The sequence below is a fragment of the Penicillium expansum genome (genome assembly GCF_000769745.1).
Source record: "Penicillium expansum strain MD-8 chromosome Unknown contig147, whole genome shotgun sequence".
NCBI classification, from domain to species: domain Eukaryota; kingdom Fungi; phylum Ascomycota; class Eurotiomycetes; order Eurotiales; family Aspergillaceae; genus Penicillium; species Penicillium expansum.
Genome location: NW_015971174.1, coordinates 65,762 through 88,297, shown reverse-complemented (window position 1 = coordinate 88,297; position 22,536 = coordinate 65,762). Strand labels below are relative to the sequence as shown.

The window sequence follows — 22,536 nt, the reverse complement described above, 5'->3', positions numbered from 1 at the left end:
GGAAGGCGGAAAGGCAGAAGGGCAGAAAGGGGAGAAAAGGCACAAAACACCGAAATAATGAGGTAAAGAGGTAAATAAACAGAAGTTGGAATCCAAACAAGAAAAGAAACCACTTCTGGGATGAAGAAGAGATGGAAGAAGATGAAAGGATCCGGGGGACTTTTGCAGGTGGGGAATTTGGCGGGAACATTTGTCCCTTCAGCCCTGGGCTGACAATCTGATTCTGATTCTGATTTTGATTTTGATTCTGAGTCTGAGACTGATGTATATATATTCTACCATCTATCTCTTATGACCTTTGACCCTTTGACCTATGATCTACAATAGTCATATGTTGGAGGTGCATTCATCAGGGCATTCGTCAGGGTCAAGGGATGAGGGTTGGGGAATGTTCTTCCTCAGGTGTACTCCGTAGGGCTATCACACTCTCTAACTACTCCATACTCCGTACTTTGTTTTAGTACTGTAATCTCTTCGTTTTTCATTTTTCTTTCTACTAGTATTCTTCTATACCATCCATCGATGCTATATGAATATGGGATTCTTCTTTATATAACCCAAACATGATCACATGACTCTTCCAAATGAGGCATTGCTACGATCCCTCTATGCCGAGGATACTGTACTCCCAACTGCAAGACCTGCAAGACCCGCAAGATACCAACAGCTAAAATAGGCAAAATAGGCAAAATCTGAAACTTCAGGCATCACCTCCAGGTTGGACCAGTCCAAATTCCAATGAATCTCTCACCAAACCCGAAACTACTGTTTCGTCCGTGAGACATGATACACTTCCCCGCTCAAATCCCACCTAAGGAACAATAATGACGAGATTGCGCGCATGCAGAAAAGTTAGTCAGTGTCACATTATAGGAAATTCCCATATTTTTCTAGAGATGATCGTCCACTCGTGGACCGCCAGAGGGTCTCATTGGGCCGAGGGCTAAGCGCCGTTCATCTGTCACAGGAGTTGCTTCCACCCAGCCATTAGAAGAAGCGCCGGGTTCCAGACAAATGAAAGACAAAACCCCCTGACAAATTCTACGAGGAAAATAAAAATAAAATCAAGTCCCTGTACATAACCCTCCAACCTCTTTGTATCTGACATGATACACTTTTTGGGCCCCTACGAAAGTGAATCGTGAACTGTATGGAATCCCGCCCTAACCACGGGATTATGTTCGTGGCTGTCTCAAGGCTTCAGGGAACAAAGAAAGAAACAGAGGGCGCGTGGGTGAACCTTGGGAGTCAACTTTATAAGCCCACTGCTTTGTCGGTTGCTTTGTCGCTTTGTGCTTTGTCCGACATTCATACAAAGGGAGCCGTCCTTTTACGTCGCCTCCATGTTCCATTCACCGAAAACGGACTCGCCAAATACCATCAGATCTGTCTTTTAACGACCGGTGCCCCTTGCGGGCTCGCGGCGAGATGTCGAGTGCTTTTTCCGCCATTAATACTCCCTCCATCCCGCTCAACAACTTCGTCCGGACGTGGTCCACACAATTATCTTCTGAACCGCCCAATCTGGTGACAGTCACGTCAATCCAAACGGAGACTGTTTATCCTACATGGGTCTACACGATATCTGGCCCCGGACCTGATTCCAGCACCGCAACTACTGTGCCTGACTTTTCATCGTCAACACAGAACCCAACCGCGTTGACCGTGACTCTGACCACAACTAAGCTGTCAACAGCTAATCAGGATACCATAATATCGACCCCCAGCTCTACGTCAACAGTTATCTCGGAGTCCTCAACTTCGACCCTGACCCCAACGACCTCGGTTCTATCAAGCTCAACGGGGGACTTTCCTATTTCAGTAACTTCAGAAGTACCCGACCATCCCAGCAGCATGTGGATTCCACCAATTCCATTAACTAGCTCGAGTACGTCTATTGCATCCTCAATTCCTGTCTTTCCGGAGACAGCCACTAGTTCTGTAAGCTCCCTGAACTCCATAAGTATCTCGGCCAGCTCGAGCACCGCACCAACAAAGACACCAACAAACACACCTTCAATATCACCATCCATCGGAACCATCACGAGCGCTAGCTCTTCAGAAACAGCTCAAGCTGACAATTCGAGCTCCACCTCCAAAACCGGAACGATAGTTGGGAGCATCATCGGAGGATCAGCAATCATGATCTTCGCCCTACTAGCCTGCGCACTCTATATGCGTCGCCAACGCCGAAAGATAGCAACAGCGCCCCTAGACATCAGACAGGAACTACTACGAGGTGACTCCACGAGCTCATCAACCAGCCACCACCACCATCACCGCTACCACTCCTACCCCTCGATCCCAGCCAACATCGGCCCGAGATCCCCTGTCCTCCCAGTCATCCCGCTGCAACAGCAGCCCTCAAATCCAGACCTCTCCCTGGATACCATGTACCTACGCGGCGAGACAAGAGCGCATGACCCCTTTGTGGACCCGCCGTCCACAGTCATCGAGATCTCAGCCCCGTCTCGCTCGGTCTCAATCTACTCTACTTCTTCCCGGGGCGTCGGGCTCGGTGGGCAGGGTTACTGGGACTCCGAGCGCGAGGCTGCGGGTGCAGGTGCGGGTTCCCTCGCTGTACCGCATGCGTACTTGGATACGCCTGTGATGCGTGATAGCATGCGCAGTGACCCGTTCGATCTTGATCTTGAGCCTCCACCAAATGCTCACCATCGGTCTTCTGTCCCTCCGATCCCTAGTACGTGGGGTGTCAAGTTTTAGATGGCGAAGTTTCGCTTCTTTTTATTGGTTTGGGCTCGTTTTGATTTCACCTCCTACTTATATTATACATTTGCCCTTTACTTTTGGCTTTACTTTGATTTACGACGACAAGAACTTACGAATGTGATGTCTGCATATTTTGATTTGGGTTTTCCATTTTTGTATTTACTCATGTCTGGAGTTCGGTGTTGAAGGTCTGGGTTGTTCATTGGATTATATTGATATGTACAATTTAGAGGCAGGGCGGAATGACTCAAATTTTAACTCTATTTTCAAGATATATTGTCATGCCTTCACCATGCTTTCATTTCCTTCTTTTGGGTTGGTTCTAAACGGGCCGCGTTCTATATTTGCAGGATTTGGATGACACCACACTCAAGGCCTAATTGTTTCTATCTGGGTCATTGATATATTTCAGAAGTATTTGATTGCTAAAGCTACTCAAGGGATGTTATATATCCAGTAAATTTGCTCTGCGCTGGTGCTTGGCTGTTAATCATGAATTTTATGCTAAGATCGTGGAGTTGTGTGATAGATATATATCCAACGGTAATCATATTTTGACATAAATCTGATTAGATCTCTGATTTATTGACCTCGCAAGTATTTCAAAATAGGCTAAGAAAATCCCGTCCTCTTTTTCGATCTCATATTCACGTCAATATTGTGGGTTGGGCTGTGAAGTCTAGAAGAGAGTGGGCAGGCCATTTTAGATCAAAATCCCCAGAATAGCAGTGGCGTAGCCACAAGACCCATAAATTACGTTGGAGGTCTTTGATCCACGAGGCTGCAGTTGCCAAGGGGACAGAATCGTGGGAATCATCGAGATGAAGTCTGCGTAAAGCATGAGATGGACCTCTATGCAATACACACTGGATGACCAGCGACAATAACATATCTAGTGATCACTATGGGCAGCAAAACCGGGAGCATAGGGAATAAACAAGCGAGGCCATCGAGGGAATGATATCCACAGGCTTATGGAGGCAACAGACACGATCTGCTTCTCCGCATATCAGGTTTAGACACCAAAGTCGCAGTAAATATGGACCGGGAACGAGGGTGCGGTTTTTGTTTTGTTTTTTTGGTGAAGTAAAAAAAGATTTCCTTTTGCTTTCTCGTTACATTTTAACAAGAATAGCTTGAGTATCACATCATCATCGCATCTTCCTATTTCCCATACCCCATATTTTCCGAAAAGATCCAATAAGGCCACGAACCCCATGTAATCAGAGAAAACAAAGGGAAGGAGAGAAAGTCGTAACAGAATCTAGACTAATAGGAAGACGCCGAAGGCCGATCTGAGTTCGATATCGGGAACAGCCTAGAATCCCGAATCCAACCCAGAAGTTAACCGTTTCCAACCTCCGGACCGCCGAATTGCAAGAAAAGCGTCAAACAACGGAAGGGTAATTGAATTTTTGTATCAGATTTACTCTTCGCTGATCAGAGCATTGTGCTTGGCCTCCTTGCGCTCCAACCGGCGCTCACGGAGAGCCTTGTTCTTGGCACGCTTAGCATCCATCTCTTCCTTGAGGACACGGTCGCGGGCGCGCTCAGCCTTAGCCTTCTGGATCTGTAGCGGTGAAAGAGAGAACGAGTCAGCCTGGGTGTGTTCTGTTTTGCGTGTTTTATAGGGGCCCATGGGTTCATGTTTCCATGTTCGATCGTCATCCGTGGGGTTGATTCGGGTTGTAACTTACGTGCTCAACGAGGGCACGCTTGTGCTTGAAGGTGTTACCCTTGCTCAGGTGGTAAAGCTCGTGGTAGAGGTGCTTGTCGATCTTGCCGGCGGCGCGGTAGCGGACGAGCAGACGACGGAGAACACGCATGCGGCGCATCCAGAGGACTTGGCTAAACGGAACAAAATAAAATCAGCAACTGTGCCCTGATTCTAGTTCCGTCGGGCGAGTCCGAGACAGGCCAGACGAAGACAAAAAAAAATGGTGGTGGTGTGCATACCTGGGCATACGGGCATCCTTGGTACCCTTGCGCTTACCGAGACCACGGTGACGACCGTTGCGGCGGGCCTCGTTGAGCTCGCGGGCGCTGGCACGGGAGTGCATGGTGACGGGCTTGCGGATGATGAGGCCATCGCTGACGAGCTTGCGGATGGTCTGGCGAGAGTTGGCGTTGGAGATCTCGTTCATCTCATTGGGGTCGAGCCAAATCTTGCGCTTGCCGCAGCCGACCACGGAGGCGGCGAGGCGCTTCTGGGTGGTAAGGTTGACCCTGTGGTGGTGAAAGACCCGGTCAGCATCATAGCACACACATCACGAAGTTGTTCCTCCACTATAACGAAAATATCGGGTCCACGAGTTGGGTGTTGGACATGAATTTCCACAGCACACGGGAGTGCATTCGAGAACTTCAATAACAGCTTGGAGATAGAACTCACATCTTGATGTCGGCGTATCGACGGTCGTTGGCGGATGATGTTCGTGGCACTGAGAAATCCCGACGGTGAGAGTTTGAGAGGGCACTGCGGGCCAGATTAGGTCAGCCGAGGGCTAAGCGAGTGCCCCTTCCACAACTGGCGGAGCGCTCCAGGGTATATACCCTAGCGCTAGTCCGAATCGGGATGATGGAACTTGAAGATCTTGCAGTCCGGGGAAGCCAAGAGTACTTACATTGGGAAAAGTTGAAATGAAGATGCGGAAAGAATAAGAGAATTGTAAGTTGGGTTTTATTTTTCTATTATCTACAGCTGTTTACTGTGGCTTGCGTTGTAGATAGCAAAAAATGAACATTGTCACGTGACACCAAAGACAAGCAGTGTCACATGATCCGCTATTCCCATTTAGGAAAGAGTGATCTGCAGTATAAAGTCCAGTAGATGGCAGCCCATTGATATAGAACGACGCAATATAAAATATACAAAAACATACATATGCATAACTTTTGTACGACTAAAACAAATAAAACCCAAGGGTATATCTATAAACATCTAGATGCTCCTTGGATGCGCAACAGATCATCACTCATCGCCAAAGGCCTCTCCAAGATCAACCTTGCCAATGCTCCACACTTCCTTCTCATCATCTAGCTCGTCATTCGACAGTCCCAAGCCACCTTCACCACCTTCAGCCTCCCGGCGCTCACGCGCCTGGTTAGCCAAACGAATAGCAATGCGCTTGAAGTAATCAGACATGCTGCGCTTGGGGCCTGGTGGGAGAGATGCGCCCGGACCGGCCATATACTTGTCAAACACCTCGCTCTCAGACTCGACCACAGAGAAGATGGACAAGAATGCGGCTTCTGCCGCCAGCTTGACGGGAATCACCAGATCACGGACACTGGCGAAGATGGGCGGTGCGAGCAGAGCCAGGTGAGGACGGGCCAGCTCGGGGTGAAGACGGCTGACAGTCCGGATGACTACCAAGCTCAACCGCCGGGTGTCGACCGGGTTGCCAACCTGGATGGCAGATGCCAAGGCCTCGAAGATGGTCTTGCTTGATTCGAAAGCATGATCACCATCGTTGGACAAGAGGTATTTGCCTGAAGCAAGAGCGCTGTTGTCGGAGACGAAGGGCTTTTTTTTTAAGTTAGCTTCGAGCATTAATGGGTGATTTAGCTTTCCACTTACATCCTTGTTTGCAAGACCCTGGCAAATGACGGTGGGCAGTTCCACAGAGAAGTGTTCGGTCAAAACCTCGGGGCATTCAGCCAAAAGAGCGTTGAGGCCGAGAACTGCTGCATGAGAAAGGGAGCCAGAAAGGATACGGTTCCTACGAGAAGATATATTAGCATCCAGCAAAATCAAACCACCAGAACGAATATGCATACTTGATGAGAGGAACCGAGCTTGCGGCAGGGAGGACCTTCACGAGGGCACCGAGCAGACGAGCGTTCGTAATTGAAACGGAATCTATGAGTATATTAGAACGCCGTAAAACATAGAAATCCTTAATAATGATCTTACCGGTCTGGTCGCTAGCGTCATCGTCAATCAGACCAAGGATTGCTTGCCGGGATGCCTCGCTCATGTTGGCACCAGCCTTACCAACCACCTCCTGGAGAGCCTTCATCATGGCGTTCTTCACGCCAATGTCACTGGTCTTCGATCCAGCAATAAGTTCTGGAGATAAAAGTTAGCGATGAGCTACATTCCATGTATGAAATTTCCCGAGACATACCAGCAATAAGAGGATCGACTCTGGGAGTAAGCGTAATCAAGATACCAAGACCCTTGGCAGCCCGGTTGCGCAGAGTCTCGCTTGTGGTGTCAGCCAGACCACGGGCGAATGTACGCTGGAGCTGAGGCAAGAACGGCTTGACAGCCAACGGGATCTTCTCCAGCAGCTTGTTAAGAGTATAGAAGATAGCGCCTGGCAAAGCAAATCAGTAAACAGATACCACCCAAAGGCTTTGCATGACTTACACTTAATATCGACTGAACGTTCTGACACAACACGAATAAGCGGACCGGTGATCTGAGTCACGAAAGGCTTCAATGACTCGGCACGAGTCCGGTCGATGATATCCGACATTGCAAGGGCGGACTGGGTACGCTGATCGGTAGTACCGTTGAGAAGACCTTGCAAGAAGATCGGCAAGATAGCCATGATACCCTTGGGCAGACTGAAGCCGGGCAGGTCCGCGCCAGCCACGCCCACCTGTCGAAGAGTCTGGCGGGTAGGAATAGCCAAGCTCTCCATCTCTTCCTTGCGCATATGAGACATAAGACCAGTGAGGGCAGTCCATGCCGACTTGACGACATCCTTGTCTGGGTCGTCGAACGAAATCAGCAAGGCGCGGATCAAGTCCTGGTAGTATCTCGAGAAGTCGAGCTCGGCTTCCGCGAAGAACTTGGTCAGATGGAGTGCCGCAGCAGCGCGACGACGGTGATCGTCGTGCTTGACAAGAGTGACCATCACATTCATGGCGGCACTCAGGCCATCGTACTCGTCTACGGACACCAGCACGGTATCGAATGCGGTGCTGAGCTCTGTTCGAAGCTCCTCGTCGGTAGTCTCGATAATGCCGTCCATAAGGGAGTTGAGGATAGTTGGAAGTCTCCTTGTCATGGCGGAGCCGGCAACTTCGGCCAGAGATGCCAGGGCTCTGGCGTTGAAAGCAGTAATTGGCGGCGTGAGCAACGTGGGAATGAGGTTGGGAAGAATGATATTGGCGCGAGTCTGCTCCGTGAGAAGTGTCAACAGAGCCGACAATGCCTGCTCGGCATCATCGTCGTTTCTCAACAAGTGGAGAAGGTAAGGCAGGACCTGGTCCACGACCCGCTTGCCCATAATCTGCTGCAGTGAGTCGAAGGCCTCAGCAGCAGCTTCTCGCACATCATCGTCGTTGTCGACCAGAGCCACGCGCACGGTGGCGATAAGAATATCCTCAAAGTCCTCCAGGGCATCGGGGGAAGCGGCATTGATAAGCTCGCGGAGAGCAATACAGATACCTTGTTTGACCTCCACATCAGGCGAAGCCTGAAGACCATCTTGAAGCAAAGGAAGCAAGGTGTTGAGAACAGACTCTCCGGCCTTCTTGATAAGGTCTCCAAGAGCGTTGCTGGCAATGACCTTTTGCTCCATGTTGCTGGATCCGAGGCGGCGAATAATGAGCTGAGACAGAGTAGGAACCATGTCCTTGAGCGTTCTCGGGGAGGCGACAAGCGCCTTCCAGACACCCAAGGCCGCACTCTTGACCTGGCCTGAGGTATCGCAGCGACAGATGTACAGAGCCGAAAGAACTTTGTCCCTGCGCTCGGCTCCGAGAACCTCCAACAAGGATTGGCCAGCTTGAGTGGCTTCCTCCTCTTCTTCATCTCCCTCGACCTTGCCGGAGATACCAGTAAGACTGAAGAGGAGATCACCGACAAGCTCGACGGAACTCAAACGGATGCGGTAGCTGTCGTCCGCAAGACCGCGCTCCAACTCGGGAAGTAAGAGATCAATGGCCTTGTGGGCGAAGTTCTTGACAAGCAGACGACCAGCCCGGAGAGCGGTCTCGCGAATAGCCTCAATATCATCAGCCAGACCAGCAAGAATAGGGGGGATGATCTTGCTGAGGTAGTTGGCGAAGCTGTTACCGAAGCAGGCAGGCAAGAAGATGAAGAGGGTCATGAAGCCTTCACGAACAGCAGGCTTAGCGCTGGAAACGTTCTGGAGAATAGTTGGCAGTGTCTCCTCGAGTCTGGTTGTACCAAGGCCTGCAAGGACCTCCGAAAGAGCTTGAGCAGATCCAAGTCTGTCACCAGCACCAGTATCGGATTTGAGAGTAGCCATAAGGTTGGGAATGAGCTCTGGCAGAGCGTCCTCTCCGAGTTTCTCGATGAGCGAACCAAGGGCCTTGGAGGCAGTAGCACGGGTTGTCGGAACTGGATCAACAATGGCCAAGTTGAGACCGGCCACAATGATAGGCAAGTGCGAGATAAGATCTTTGCGCTCTGTGAGATGGGCCAAGCTGCCAATAATCTGTGCCGACTTCCGCTTAGTGTTAGATCGATCACTAAGACCACGCTCAAGAATGCGCACAACAAGAGCCAGGGAGGGGGCATCGAGGTAGTGTGCGAAAGAAACCTTGATCAAGGAATCCAGCGCCTCATCTGTGTGCTTTGTTGGATCACTCAAAGCCTTCAGAAGCACGCCAACCAAGCTCTTTACTTCGGGGTTGCTGATAACCTCGCCGAAGCGCTGGAGACTGCGGTTCGCTGCGCTACGGACTTCCTTGTGGGTGTCATTAAGCACAATCGTCAAAGGCGGAATGATATCAGGCAAACTGGCTGCAAGCTGCTGCGGGTCCAGGTAGGCCATGGCACCAAGCAGATCGCAAGCACCCTTCTGACTACGCCATTGCGTATCATCCAAGCCGTCGAGCAGGGTAGGAAGAATCTCCTTAACACCGTAAGAGCTGAGGTTCTGGAAGCAAGCCCTTGAAGCCTCCAGACAAGTATCGCGAACACTAATACTGGTGTCGCCAAATCCTGCCAGAAGCTGGGGTACGAGATGAATCACATAAGGTTCAAAGGTGCGTCCCAGAACTAGGGCGAAAAGCTCATAAGCTAACAAAGCGCCCCGTCGGTGATCCTTTTCTCTTTTGTTCTCGGCGGCCTCCTTGAGCTGGCTCATAATTCGGTACTCCCGCAAGGTTGCGACACCCCGGCCACACACGACTGCAGCAAGACCGTAAGCAGCACCGCGTTGGCGGGGATAGTCAGGGGCATTGAAAAGTCGATATAGTAGGTTTTCCACATACTCTGCCGTCTTGGAACCAGACGATCTGATCAGCGGTGGCAGACACTCGGACACAGCGTGCTGCACAGACTCCGAAGGGGTATCGAGGGCCACGAGCAGTTCACTGATAACAGTTTGCAAGCGAGGATCATCCGCCTTGAGATGTGTGGCCACAGATCCATATAACACGATGACAGCCTCGTTCAGCAGGTCAGAGGTCTTTGTGTCTTTATCCGAGGTTTCCAGTGTTGTTTGGAGCAATTGCATCATCTCCTCTACCTTTGACTCTCCTCGCAAAATAATAATGGATTTACCACTCTCTGTCATCTGGCCACGGACCCGGGAGTTTCCATCGAGCAAGGGACCCTTCTCAATCAGGAATCGCAAAAAGGAGACACTCTCATCGCCATCGAATCCATTCGTCATGGCATTGAAAGCCAGCGCAATGCCACTGCGAGCCTCCCAGTGGTCTGCATTGTCTACCTTCTTGGGCATTCCGTAGGCGTCTTTTTCGGGCGCCTTGGGTTTGATCTCTTCCACATATTTGGATTGCAGTTCGGACAGAATGCCCGCAAACTTGCTCTTATCAAACTCAATGGCATGTGCTAAAGCGCGAGCAGCGGCGCCTCTAAGCTGGTAGTCCTTGGAGTCCAAGTATTTCATGATCTTGCTGAACGAAGTGTCGTCCACCTCCAGCGCATTGTCTTCCCAGATCGTGTCTGCAATCTCGACATTCTCCTCCACCAGGTCGTGGCAGCCAAGCCAGATGTGCTCCGAGAAATCGAGGTCAGTCAAATCGATCTCAGCCTCAATGACCTGGAGCACAGTTGTTCGGACAGAGGCCTCAGTGACGATGGTTCCCTGCAAAAGTGTATCCAGCTCTTCACTGTTGATGTTGGGCGAGATGCATCGGCAGAAGTCGAACAAGGTATCCTTGACCAGCTTGTAGTGCTGGGTGTATTTCTGCATGGCGTATAGAAGTTGACGTAGAACCTCGACGCGAGGAAGACGAGTGTCGGTGACTACATAAGAGTATTAGCAGTTGGCTTGACACTAGTATATTAGGGTAGGGGAAACTTACAAGAGCTGGAGTGGAAGGACAGGAACTCAAGAGCAAGGAGAACTTGGGTGCCTTCTTCTTCTCCCTTCGCTTCTTCGATGCCGTTCTGGGTCAAAACCAGAGAGATGAGCGGGAGGACGTAGGCGAGAGATGTGGTATCGAACGGACGCTGCTCAGAAGCGAAGCGCAATCGGTAGAGAATTCTTGTCACGAGTTCTCCGAGGGGCTCCAATTCCATATCAGAGGGGAGGTTGGTGTTGCCGATGGCGCGCAATGTTGCGATACCGACGAAAGAACGCAGAGGACCGAGGCGGGTGGACACCTCGTCAGCGCAAGTGATGAAGGCCCGGGAGACAACATCACCGACAAATAGACCCGCGCCAGCCTGAGCAAGCGATAGCAAAGAAGTGACGGCAGCATTGATCCACCCTTCGACGTCGTTGGCGGGACCCGTTGCGAGGCCCCGGATAAGGCCCGCTCCTCTTTCGATCCGCTTGACTTCTTCCAAAACATCTTGACGGATTTTGGCCTCCTTGGCAAGTTGGGCCTTGACCTTGGAATTTTCCTCAGGCGTCAGCTTCTTTTGGCTTTGGCCCTTCTTTTCGGCTAATTGCGCACGGAGCTCTTCTTCCCACTTCAGAGTATCATAGTCCTTAGTGTTCTTATCAAAGGCAGGCTGCTTCGACTTGCTGCTGAGCACATCGACGAAAGCGGTTCCTTCGGGAGTGCGTGAAATCGCAGCATCAGTGGCAGTGAACTTAGATAGGCGAGTGCCATCCAGATCATATTTAATCTGATCGACCAAACGAGGGATCATTGCATCGGGTGCAACAAACGCCAATTCAGCCCCAGCGCTCCAGACAGCGAGGTTAACATTCGGCACCACTGATTGCAAAGGGTCTGCGTTTACGCGAACCAACTGCTCAATACATTTGGGGGCGTGTGCGCGTACAAGATCTCCAGGGTCCGTGCTGGTCCTCAAGCACAAATCAATCCAAGAGGTATTCGGAATCAACTCAGGACGACCCAGAATCAGCATTTCAATGAGCAGAGCCTCCAGATCGGATGAGGAGATTCCAGAGGTTTCTATGACAGCCTTTGTTGGGCAGAGAGCCTTCAAGACCATATGAAGCAGGCGTTCGCTCTCTGGTCCAGCAGAAACAGCTGCTGATTCCTTGTCCGCAGTCCGGAATGAAAAGATCCAGGCCCACAGTGCATTGAGAACGATGCGCCCAAAAGAGGCTACATCCGTTAGATACACTCGGGACAAGGTCTCCGCGGAATTCTCGCGAATATTTGAGGGAAGAGCAGGCGCGGTGATCGCGTAGACAAAGGTCTGAGCCCAAGCCGTCTTGGATGCGTCTTCAGAGCTAACAAACTTGGGTCCGGTGGTAACAGCGGCCAGAGCTCTGACAAGCCACTGGACCTCTTCCTTGGAACTCAACTTGGAGTATGCCTTGGGGTTGAGAAGGAAAGAAGGTTTGGGGCTCAATGTCATCGATTGGGATACGTTCTCCTCCCAAGCGGACTTGGCGGACCCTTGGACATCAGAAACCCGGTGGAACAGAGCCAGGAAGACATAAGCCGAAGATAGAGCACCACTTTGAGCTGAGGGAAGCGGGTTGGAGGCAACCTCACCAAACAAATCCTTCATTTTCGCGAGGAACTTAGTAACAAGTGGTTCAACTTCAGGAGTCTTCAAATCCTCTAGATCAGACTTCCATAGGACTTCTCCCACGCTTGCTTGCCAGATCTTTCGGAACGGAATTCGCTTATCGGACACACCCTTAACGATAGTGCTGATAACATCATCGCTAACCTTGAGCTTAGATTGAACGAGGTAAGTAAGGTGTTTGCTAAAGGATTTGATCTCCTCTTCCAGAGCAGCTTCGTTCGACTCCCGTGAAAAGACAGGGCAGAACCCTTGAACGATCTCTTTCGAGACATCCGCCGAAGGCGCGATAGCCGCAATGGCCTGGGAATAGGCCAGGCGATGCTCGGGGGTAGTAATCTTCTGGGTTTTCAGAGGACTAATGATTTCAGTCGTAATCTTCAAGACCAAGGGATCGCTTCTGCATCGAGAGAGCAAGGATGCAAAAGAGTCAGATGCTCCTTGGCGGATTGATGGATTGTTTGATTTCATGCTAGTTAAAAGATGCTTGGAGAGGCGTGTTTGCACCAGTTCCGAGATATCAATTTCTTCCGGCAAAGAGGCACAGAGAGGAGGAATCACGCCACCGAAAACCACCTCCGGTGCTCGTAGTATGGACTTTTCCATGGGAGGTACCAATTCAGTCGCGACATCTTCATACGTCACAAAGGAAGTAATGAAGTCAGACATGCCATTGGCGATATGTGCAGGCACAGCAGATTTTGAGCTCACGACCTCCTTGATGTAGAAAGCCAGAATCTCTTTCTTCGACTCTTCGAGAATTGACGTCTTGTCTGCTAGTCGTGCACAGACTCCACATACGACACCGAGCAGAGGCGCATTCTTGTTCCCTGTGGTAGAGTCTGCAGTCAGTCGGCTGACAGACTGCCGCACTGCATCAGCACCCCATGCCTCAGACGAAAACACGGCGCGCAAAGCACGTCTTGTTACTCGGAGAGCTGACTGCTTTACTGCAGGCTTGGGATTGTGGGAAAAACAATTTTCGAGGGCCTTGGCATCAACCGCAATCAGGTCTAGCACAGTGGCCAACGGTGTGTCCTTGTCCTCGCTGGCCTGCTGCAACAGAATACAGCACCATTCCAACAGAACAAACGCAAACGAAGAAGCCAGACCTGGTCTAGATGCCTCTATTTGCAATTTTTGCGTAAGGAATTTCAATTCTTCGGTCGCATTCGGCCCGCGGAGGAGAGAGCGGAGGCATTGTTGAACCGCCTGTCGGGAGGATCGATCGACATAGAGAGGATAGGTACGGAAGAGCAACTCTAGTAAATCGTGATGGGTTTCTGGTGATATTTCAGACCCTATACAATGAATTGTCAGTGAATCTGTTCGTCGTGGGGCCGTGGATTATCACGCTACCATTCTTGTCGCGGAGTTCTTGCAGGGCCCGGAGCCTGCGCGAGGTCGAACTCGAGAGGAGAACGACCTGCAAGGCATCCAGATCCCCGGCCTTGACCTGATCCCATGGAATTCCATCCATGATCGGCGGTCAATACGGGGGAATGGAGAGAGAAGGGGGTGGTTCAGAGAGTGTTGAAGTTGGTGAAGTGGGCTAGGAATGCTGTCATAAGAGTTTTGTGTGGGGAGCTGGATTCCATCCCGCCATTAAACAGTCATGGCCGACTCTTCGTTCTTTACACATTTCAACAACCTTTTTGGGAAAATTGTACACCATATTTGACAGTATTTTATAGGCCAAATCCATTGGTCTTTGACCGCTGACTTTCAGCGTGCTTTGAAGGCACCTCCACTAAGCCCGCTAATACTTCAGCCATAATGCCGCCGAGCAGCAAGAAAAAGAAGAAGCCCGCTTCCAACCCGGCTCGAGGCTTTGCAACGGTCTCTATGCCCTCAAAGCCTAAGCCAGAGGCAATATCCACACCGTCTTCAGTCACCGAGGAATCAAAAGCCACGCCGGAAACCGAGCCGCAACCTGAACGCACTGCCGCACGCACTACAGATGCCACTGCACCACAAACAACCTCCTCGTTACAAGACTACACACCGGAGGAGCTGGAAAAGCATCTTGAAGAAGCAGAGCTTCAGATTCTGGTTGATAAATACGCTGTCAAGTGTAAAAATGACGCTGCGCGCCAGGCCACCAAGCTGGACAACGAACGCCGCGTTTTCCGACAGCAATCAGTAACATTGAGTCTTCTGGAGTGGCTACCGACAGATATTCAAGACAGTATTCTCGAACTGGCTGGTACGGAAGAACATGACTATCTTATAGCAAGTGGACGGATCACAAGTTCAAAACAGGCTAGCTCTGAAGAGGATCTATACAACAAGCTTTGGACCTTGAAGGAAACACTGCTCAAACTCAACTTCCCAGAAAACCGCGTCGAGGATGCACTGAAGCATGTTTTGCAGTATTTTGCTGGCAACTCAACCAATGCCGGTCGGGATGTTGTGTGGAACCTTGATGAAGCAATTGAATGGTTGGCTACGCACAGTGATAAGAATGAATTGCCCTCTTATATACAGACAAATAGTCGCCAGGTGAAAGACACGGATAGTGTCACCTCATGGATGACAGGTAAACTTTCCCATGGCATGAAGTTTTCCATTAGGACACAATGCTGACTCTTACCAGAATCGAAAGCTTCAGGGACTTCGACTCCTGTTTCATCCCAAAATCGAAGCAAACAAGGAAAGAAGAAGGATGACTGGAAGGCAGCAAAGGTTGCCCCTCCTATTGCATACGACTCGGACAGCTCAGTCGACCCAGATATCATGGTTCCCGAATGGCTGGAACTGCAGACCCAACTTTACAGCCTGGAGCCAGATCTCTTCGATCGCCCCGGAAAGGGCAAGAAAGGTCGCGGCGGCGCTGGAAACCTGTCAGATGACCCTGAAACCTCTAAACTGCAGCGGAAGATTGCCAAGATCGAACGTGATGTCCTTTTTGAACGCCGAGAAGCAGAGTACATATGGGAGCAAAAGCTTGACGAGCTCAGAAAGGATGCTTCATTTATTCGGCGCCCGGTAGACAGAAAGAAAAAGTCTCCGACTGATGCTGCAGAGCAGCCAAAGCCCGAGATTGACGAAGAGCTAGATCCGGCCCTCCTTGCGATCGACGGAATGGAGGATGCCCTTGGGGATTTGTTCCAAGGCGAGGGTGAGGATTCAGGCTCAATTTTAGGTATTCCTCCTCCAGAGACCCAGACCTCATTCACACTCCGCGACTTCGGAAAGTCGACAGGCTTGAGCCCACGGCGAGTCTTGGAAGAGACTTGCAAATCAAGAGACTCATCTTGCGTGGTTGTCTATCAAGATTTCTCCTCTTCGAGTCATTCAAACAGAAAGGCTCTCGAGGTGCGATGGTCGAAGCCCCAAGAAGCCCCATTCCCGTTAGCAGTGGAATCAATTACACATAAGTCGAATTCCTTGGCTACCTTTGTGTCTATGGATGCCCTTGCAACACCGAATTCCCAGCAAGCCGAGGGGTATGTGTCGACTCTGGCTTTGTTCATCTTGTTCCCCCAGAATTCCAAGGAGGGCAAGGCCTACCTTCGATTGCCGGCGGTTTGGAGGGAACTCTGGACTGAGTTTGCAACACTACAGAAGACCCAACAGGATGAAATCGATAAAACTACCATAAAAGAGTTGAAGCGTCTGATCCAAGAGAACCAAGGGACCTTCGAAGATGATGTCGTCTTATCTGATAACTTCCGGAAGAGAAACGGCGTTGGTAGCAAGCCGGGCACCCCGATGAAGGGATCTGCGCGCGACAATTTCGCGGGTATTGATGATCGCTTGAAAGATGCGTGGATGGCGAAATCTTCGACACCCTCCTATCACCGCATGATGCAGGGGAGAATGAACCTCCCAATCTGGGGGTTCAAAGATGAGATCCTAAGTACGCTTGATGACCATCGAGCTCTGATCATTTGCAGTGAAACAGGTAGCGGAAAGAGTACACAGATTCCGTCATTTATTCTCGAGCATGAGATGATCCAAGGCCGACCATGCAAGATCTATGTGACCGAGCCCCGTCGTATCTCTGCAATCTCGCTTGCTCGACGTGTCAGCGAGGAGCTTGGAGAGAGCAAGAATGACGTGGGCACGAATAGATCTCTCATTGGATTTGCGGTGCGGTTGGAAAGCAAGTTTACTCAATCCACGCCATTGATCTATGCGTAAGTTCCTAGTTCCCTCTTGGTTTAACCTTGTGGTCGCTCTATTAATACTTTATAGAACCACGGGAGTGGTTGTACGAATGCTCGAACGGCCCGATGACTTCCAAGACATCACTCATGTGGTTCTTGACGAAGTTCACGAGCGCACTATCGACAGTGACTTCCTTCTGATCGTGCTCCGACGACTCATGGAAAAGCGGCCCGACCTAAAACTCATCCTCATGTCAGCCACCCTCGATGCGCAACGTTTCTCGAACTATCTTGGCGGGGTGCCAGTTCTGAACATCCCAGGGCGAACTTTCCCCGTGGAAATGAAGTATCTGGAGGATGCGGTCGAGATGACCAACTACCGTTTGTCGGAGGATGCCCAGCACACAGTCCTCGAAGATGATATGGATGACCCACCCACGGATGCCGACACCACAGGAGGTCTCCAAGCCAGTCTTGATGGGTACTCTAGACAGACCAAGGAGACTGTTATCAACATCGACGAATACAGACTAGACTATGACTTGATCAAGAGATTGCTTCTGAAGATTGCTACGGCCCCGGAGATGGCTCACTACAGCAAGGCGATCCTGATCTTCATGCCTGGACTGGCGGAAATCCGTCGCCTAAACGACGAGATCCTGTCCGAACCCATGTTCCAGAGGGGTTGGATTGTGCATACACTTCACTCTTCGATTGCCAGTGAAGACCAAGAAAAGGCCTTCAACGTACCCCCAGAAGGCACAAGAAAAATTGTTATTGCAACAAACATTGCGGAAACAGGTATCACCATCCCGGATATCACGGCTGTGGTCGACGCAGGAAAGGAGAAGATCATGCGCTTCGATGAGAGGCGTCAACTGTCCCGTCTGGTTGAGTCATTCATCTCGCGTGCGAACGCTAAACAGCGTCGCGGTCGTGCTGGACGTGTTCAGAACGGTATCTGCTTCCACTTGTTCACTAAACACCGTCACGAAAAGTTACTATCTGAACAGCAAACCCCTGAATTGCTGCGCCTTTCTTTGCAGGATCTGGTGCTTCGTGTGAAGATCTGCAAATTGGGAGAAGTGGAGCAGACACTCCTCGAAGCTCTTGATCCGCCGTCCTCTAAAAATATTCGCCGCGCTATTGATTCATTGAAGGAAGTCAAAGCCCTAACGAGCAACGAGAGTCTAACCTCTCTCGGCACACAACTAGCCAAGTTGCCACTGGATGTCTTCCTCGGCAAGATGATCATTCATGGAGCCTTCTTCCGGTGCTTGGATGCGACTGTCAGCATTGCTGCTATCCTTTCTTCCAAGTCGCCATTTGTCAACACAATTGGATCCAATTCACAACGCGATGGTGCGCGGGCGTCTTTCCGAAGAGGTATGTTCCAATATATTGATATCCCACAGCTGGTAACTAACAGATTAGGCGACTCGGATCTTTTGACTGTATACAACGCCTATTGCAGTTGGAGACGCACAAGAAGCACACCGGGGTCCAACGAGTATGCTTTCTGCCGAAAGAACTTCCTCAGCGCGCAGACATTGCTGGCGATCGAGGATATCAAGATGCAGCTGGTAGTGTCGATTGCCGACGCGGGTCTTCTGACCCTAGATGCATCACAGAAAGCAGCGCTTAACCGGTAAGGGACCCTTTCGTCCAAAAGTCACATCTCAATCTGACAACTGCTAACCAACCCTACAGTGCACGCTCCAACAGCCGGAACCGCCAATTCTTTATCATCCCCGAAGATTTCGACATCAACAGCAACAACGATGTTGTGATCAACTCGGTTATCGCCTGGAGTTTCTACCCTAAGCTTCTGACGCGCGAAGGCAAGGGCTGGCGCAATGTTGGTAACAACCAGACAGTCACACTACCCGCTGTTTCTGTCAACAAGAGAGCGGACTCATCCGTCAAGTGGCTATCATACTATAGCATCATGGCACGTGCTCGCAACCTCAACGCGCATGATACCAGTGCAGTGGACGATTTTGCTATAGCTTTGCTGTGTGGTGATGCTGAGTTCAAGGTACGACGGCGATCCTTCTTTTCGTTCCCTTTCCCTCTTTCTGGCAGTAAGCTAACTCCCGCCAAAATAGATGTACTCGGGTGTCGTCTCCATTGACGCAAACCGTATTCGATTTGCTGTGCGAGATTGGAAGTCTATGCTAGCCTTGAAAATCCTGAACAGCCGCCTGCGCGAGATCCTTTCGAACACTTTCCGCAACCCCCACCGTCCATTGTCATATAAGCATCAGCAGTGGATCGACATTTGGCAACAGATCTTTGCTCAGGCTGGTAAGCGATGAATAAACCAGCCCTGATGTGTGGTTATGCTCTGGGCCTTTGATGAGATATGCATGTAAAAAATCATGATGAATATGGTTGGGTCGGGTATAGAATTTTGTCGGAATATTGTTAGCTTTTAGAGTTACTTCAATGGACAAACACTCTCTTTCATTCAAATGATGCTTGGGTTCCTTCGTGTAGTGTATCTATATATTTCTCATTGGGCATCTTCCATTTTATCATCTAGAGACGGTAGTCCGTACTAACCATGCCACTTATCTCTAACTTGAGGAGCGGATATATATTAAGAGATGCGCCACGTCTAAAGACATATTTACCGAATCCTACCCCCAAACCCACTGATCGAAGCTGAAGACATACCTTACACATATTGACTTATATCTTCTACCGAGGTAATAGGTACAGATATGATCCCGGCGATCTATCAGCAGGAACCGTAGCATCCCTACATGAACGACGGGAGACAGCATACTGCATCAACCACGCCTTCTAGAAGCGCGTTCAAGTCTACTTTGTACATAGCACAAAGCACTGCAGATATGCCCGTCCCCTCGAGTTAATGCACCGACGCTGTCAGCACTGATCCGCCGTGCGTAAAGGATTGCATTATCATCGCCACCCCTATCAGATTGAGATCAAAGCACAACTACTGCATAAGCATAGGAACAAAGCAAAGAATAAGCATAAAACCAAAGCTTCTATCAATCGTCCCAGCAAAAAGTCGAGACCAAGTCTTTCGAACTTATTCCCACCATTTTCCCACGGGAAACAATCGGTCTACGAAGACAAACTGCAACAATCCAATCCCACCACCGCAAACCCCAATCAAGGGATATACCAACCTCCCACCGCCAATACCAGCTCACCACAAACACAGGTTATCCCTTGACAGACACGAGACTTGCAGTCGATGCAGGTCCTCAATCAGCGGTGAATACGTCTGCGAAGTGAGGCCTGAACACACTAGAACCTTGGAAAAGATTCCTGCAATTGCCAACCCCATTTCCCCATCCACCATCCACCACCCCCACCCCCCCAGACATTCCCCAACCCGCACCAACCAGAGCAAATAAATTTCCATTCCCCAAAAAGACAAAATACAAAATCAAATCGAACAAGTCTTAGACACACCCAAGACACAATATGCACTCATCCACACCATCCACACCATCCCCCCATATGCACTCCATGCACAATATGAATGGCAGACATGCTTCGAGAATGTGGAAATCCCCACGCGCGCTAGCCTACAACCCGGGAATGATTCGCACCCACACAACATAGATAGTAGTTAGGCTGGGCTCTGTTAACTGAGTTGTATGTACGGAGTACTCCGTACATGTACATTATCTCATGCACAGCAACCCAGTTTGTGGGCGGTACTTGCACTTATACGCTTGTTCTTGGCCCTGCGCTGGCACTTGGCAGCTAGCTTGTCACTCTGGCGCTGGTTCATCGTACATGATAACCTGCAGCTTGGGCTACACGCTGCATGGTATTTGCATTCTTCGATCGACTAGCGACGCCTCTCCGGGGAGATAGAAGCGTGGACGGCGCGTGTTTTGGTGTCAGATGCACTGTACATACTATAAAATGTGAGCTGAGACAGCAAAGAGACGGTGAGCGGACTACTCATTTCCTCATCGGGGCTTATTTGGGCTTATTTGGGCTTATTTGGATTTTTTTGCTCTAGCTCTCGCGTCTTGTCTATTGTATTGGCATTAGGTCTGGTGTTCCAGACTGGGGTATCCTTGTTCTAGACTCGTGTTTTTTTTTTGCATTATCATTGTCATTATCAGGGATGACCGACATAGGGGAAAGTTGCTTATTTTGATACAATGCTAGTATCACATGGGCTTTGCAGAAAGGTTCATGATCTACGATTATGCTTATAGGTCCTTTGACTTGCTTGGAAAGGCTGAAATATTGGGGTGGTGCAGAAGCTGGTAGACATACTTTTGGAATAAGTAAATATGGGTGCTGTACTCCGTACATTTTGTACCACATAGAAAGCAAGTTTAGATCCCACAAGAGTGGCATGTTTTGACTATGTCGTACATCTTGAACCTTGATGTTTTCTACATTTCCTTATCTGCCCTCTGACGTTGCGCCGATCGGCCAAAATAGCCCGACATCGGCGGGTTTGAGAATATTTTCCTTTTCAAAAAAAACCCCCCCACCCCCCTCCCCCATTCATCTTAAATTCGGTGATGATATTTGTCTCACCTAAACTCCGTACTCTATAGGGGATAATAAGTCCATACAAACTAGACAACGGTCGACATATATCCCAACATTAAACCTCCACAGCAGCGGGTCACTGCATACCCAGATGGAGCTACGGAGTATGAGATAATGCTCTGTGCCACGTCTGCACGCAAGGGGGGGGGGCTAACTGGCGGTGAATCCACACGATCTAGCCCTTCCTACGTGGTTGTTGCCGCAGCCAGTCATTGTTGCGTCGGATCATCGATCGGTGAGCTGCTGGTGCGCGAAGCCAATCATTGGCGCCGCTGGCTTGGATGGGGGGGTTTTAGTCTCGTTACACATTTGGCCCGAGCCATCCTGGCTATTTCGGAGATATGAGGAATCTCAGGTTATATTTGTTCTGAACTAGACTATGGTCACTGGAGCAAAAGCAAATGGAGTACGGAGTACGGAGTAAATGACTCGAGAATAGTGGCGCTTCCTAACGGTTAGGGCGGTTGACCTATTCAAGAACTTGGACCTTTTTTCTTGGATTAGAGGAATTCACTAGGAGGGGATATGGATCTGGTCATTATTTATATTGTACAACATACAAAATACAAAATACCCGGACACACTTCTACTTCATACTCAGTTAGTGTTGGGCCTTTCTTTCCTCATTCCCCTCTTTGCCACACAAGCGCTAAAGAGTGTGTAAAGGCAAGATGAACGTGCAGTCGATCTCTTGGCTCCACGGGACAATGCAATGCGAGGTTAAATCCCAGGTTGCACGGTCCCAGCCTAGTTCCATCACGCCAGATCCTGGCTTCGTGGTGCGTTGTTATTCGCGCGAAGGGAAGTGAGTGGCGTCTGGCTCACAGCAAATCACCCCAAGTCACATGGGAAGCCCAGTCACAATTCCAATATTGTTTCAGGGTTGTAGGGTTTAGAGGTTACATACGGAAACTAGAGAAATCCTTCCAAGATTAGTGTTTATCCATAACCAGGCTCCCATATCGAGAACCTCCACTTCAATGTTTACGCCGTCAATCTCGCGTCGATCGACGGGTTCGTCCGTACCTTGCAGCGAGGTACCCTGCAGACTCTGTCCGTGCAGATTTCAGGCTTTCAGGCTTTTCTCGTGAGAGTACAACATAGACCAAGGACTGTTAATTTCTTTTAATTTATTTTACACTCTTTTTCCAACTTTTTTTTCGAGTTGCACTATCATCATATATGCGGGGCTTTTTGGTTCCTTTTTCTGCCCTTCGATGTTTC

General features: G+C 50.0%; 3 protein-coding genes across 3 annotated transcripts; 2 read left to right on the top strand and 1 right to left on the bottom strand.

Annotated features, from left to right (window-relative positions):
• Positions 1-1,428: 1,428 nt before the first annotated feature.
• PEX2_045900 (uncharacterized protein) lies at positions 1,429-2,724 on the top strand (the record flags this gene model as incomplete). The annotated part of the gene is made up of 1 exon (XM_016741865.1): positions 1,429-2,724. The coding sequence occupies one exon, from the start codon at positions 1,429-1,431 to the stop codon at positions 2,722-2,724; it is 1,296 nt and encodes a 431-aa protein (XP_016603095.1).
• A 1,432-nt stretch (positions 2,725-4,156) lies between these two features.
• On the bottom strand, positions 4,157-14,120 carry PEX2_045890 (putative translational activator; the record flags this gene model as incomplete). Its single annotated transcript, XM_016741864.1, has 12 exons — positions 4,157-4,330; positions 4,428-4,578; positions 4,687-4,956; positions 5,123-5,206; positions 5,706-6,256; positions 6,311-6,452; positions 6,511-6,592; positions 6,647-6,802; positions 6,861-7,052; positions 7,106-10,930; positions 10,990-13,941; positions 14,000-14,120. 12 exons carry the CDS (start codon positions 14,118-14,120, stop codon positions 4,157-4,159), a joined length of 8,700 nt encoding a protein of 2,899 aa, XP_016603094.1.
• Positions 14,121-14,416: 296 nt separating this feature from the next.
• Positions 14,417-19,070, top strand: PEX2_045880 (putative ATP dependent RNA helicase; the record flags this gene model as incomplete). Its single annotated transcript, XM_016741863.1, has 6 exons — positions 14,417-15,179; positions 15,237-16,782; positions 16,841-18,138; positions 18,187-18,400; positions 18,463-18,790; positions 18,861-19,070. The coding sequence occupies 6 exons, from the start codon at positions 14,417-14,419 to the stop codon at positions 19,068-19,070; spliced, it is 4,359 nt and encodes a 1,452-aa protein (XP_016603093.1).
• Positions 19,071-22,536: the final 3,466 nt, after the last annotated feature.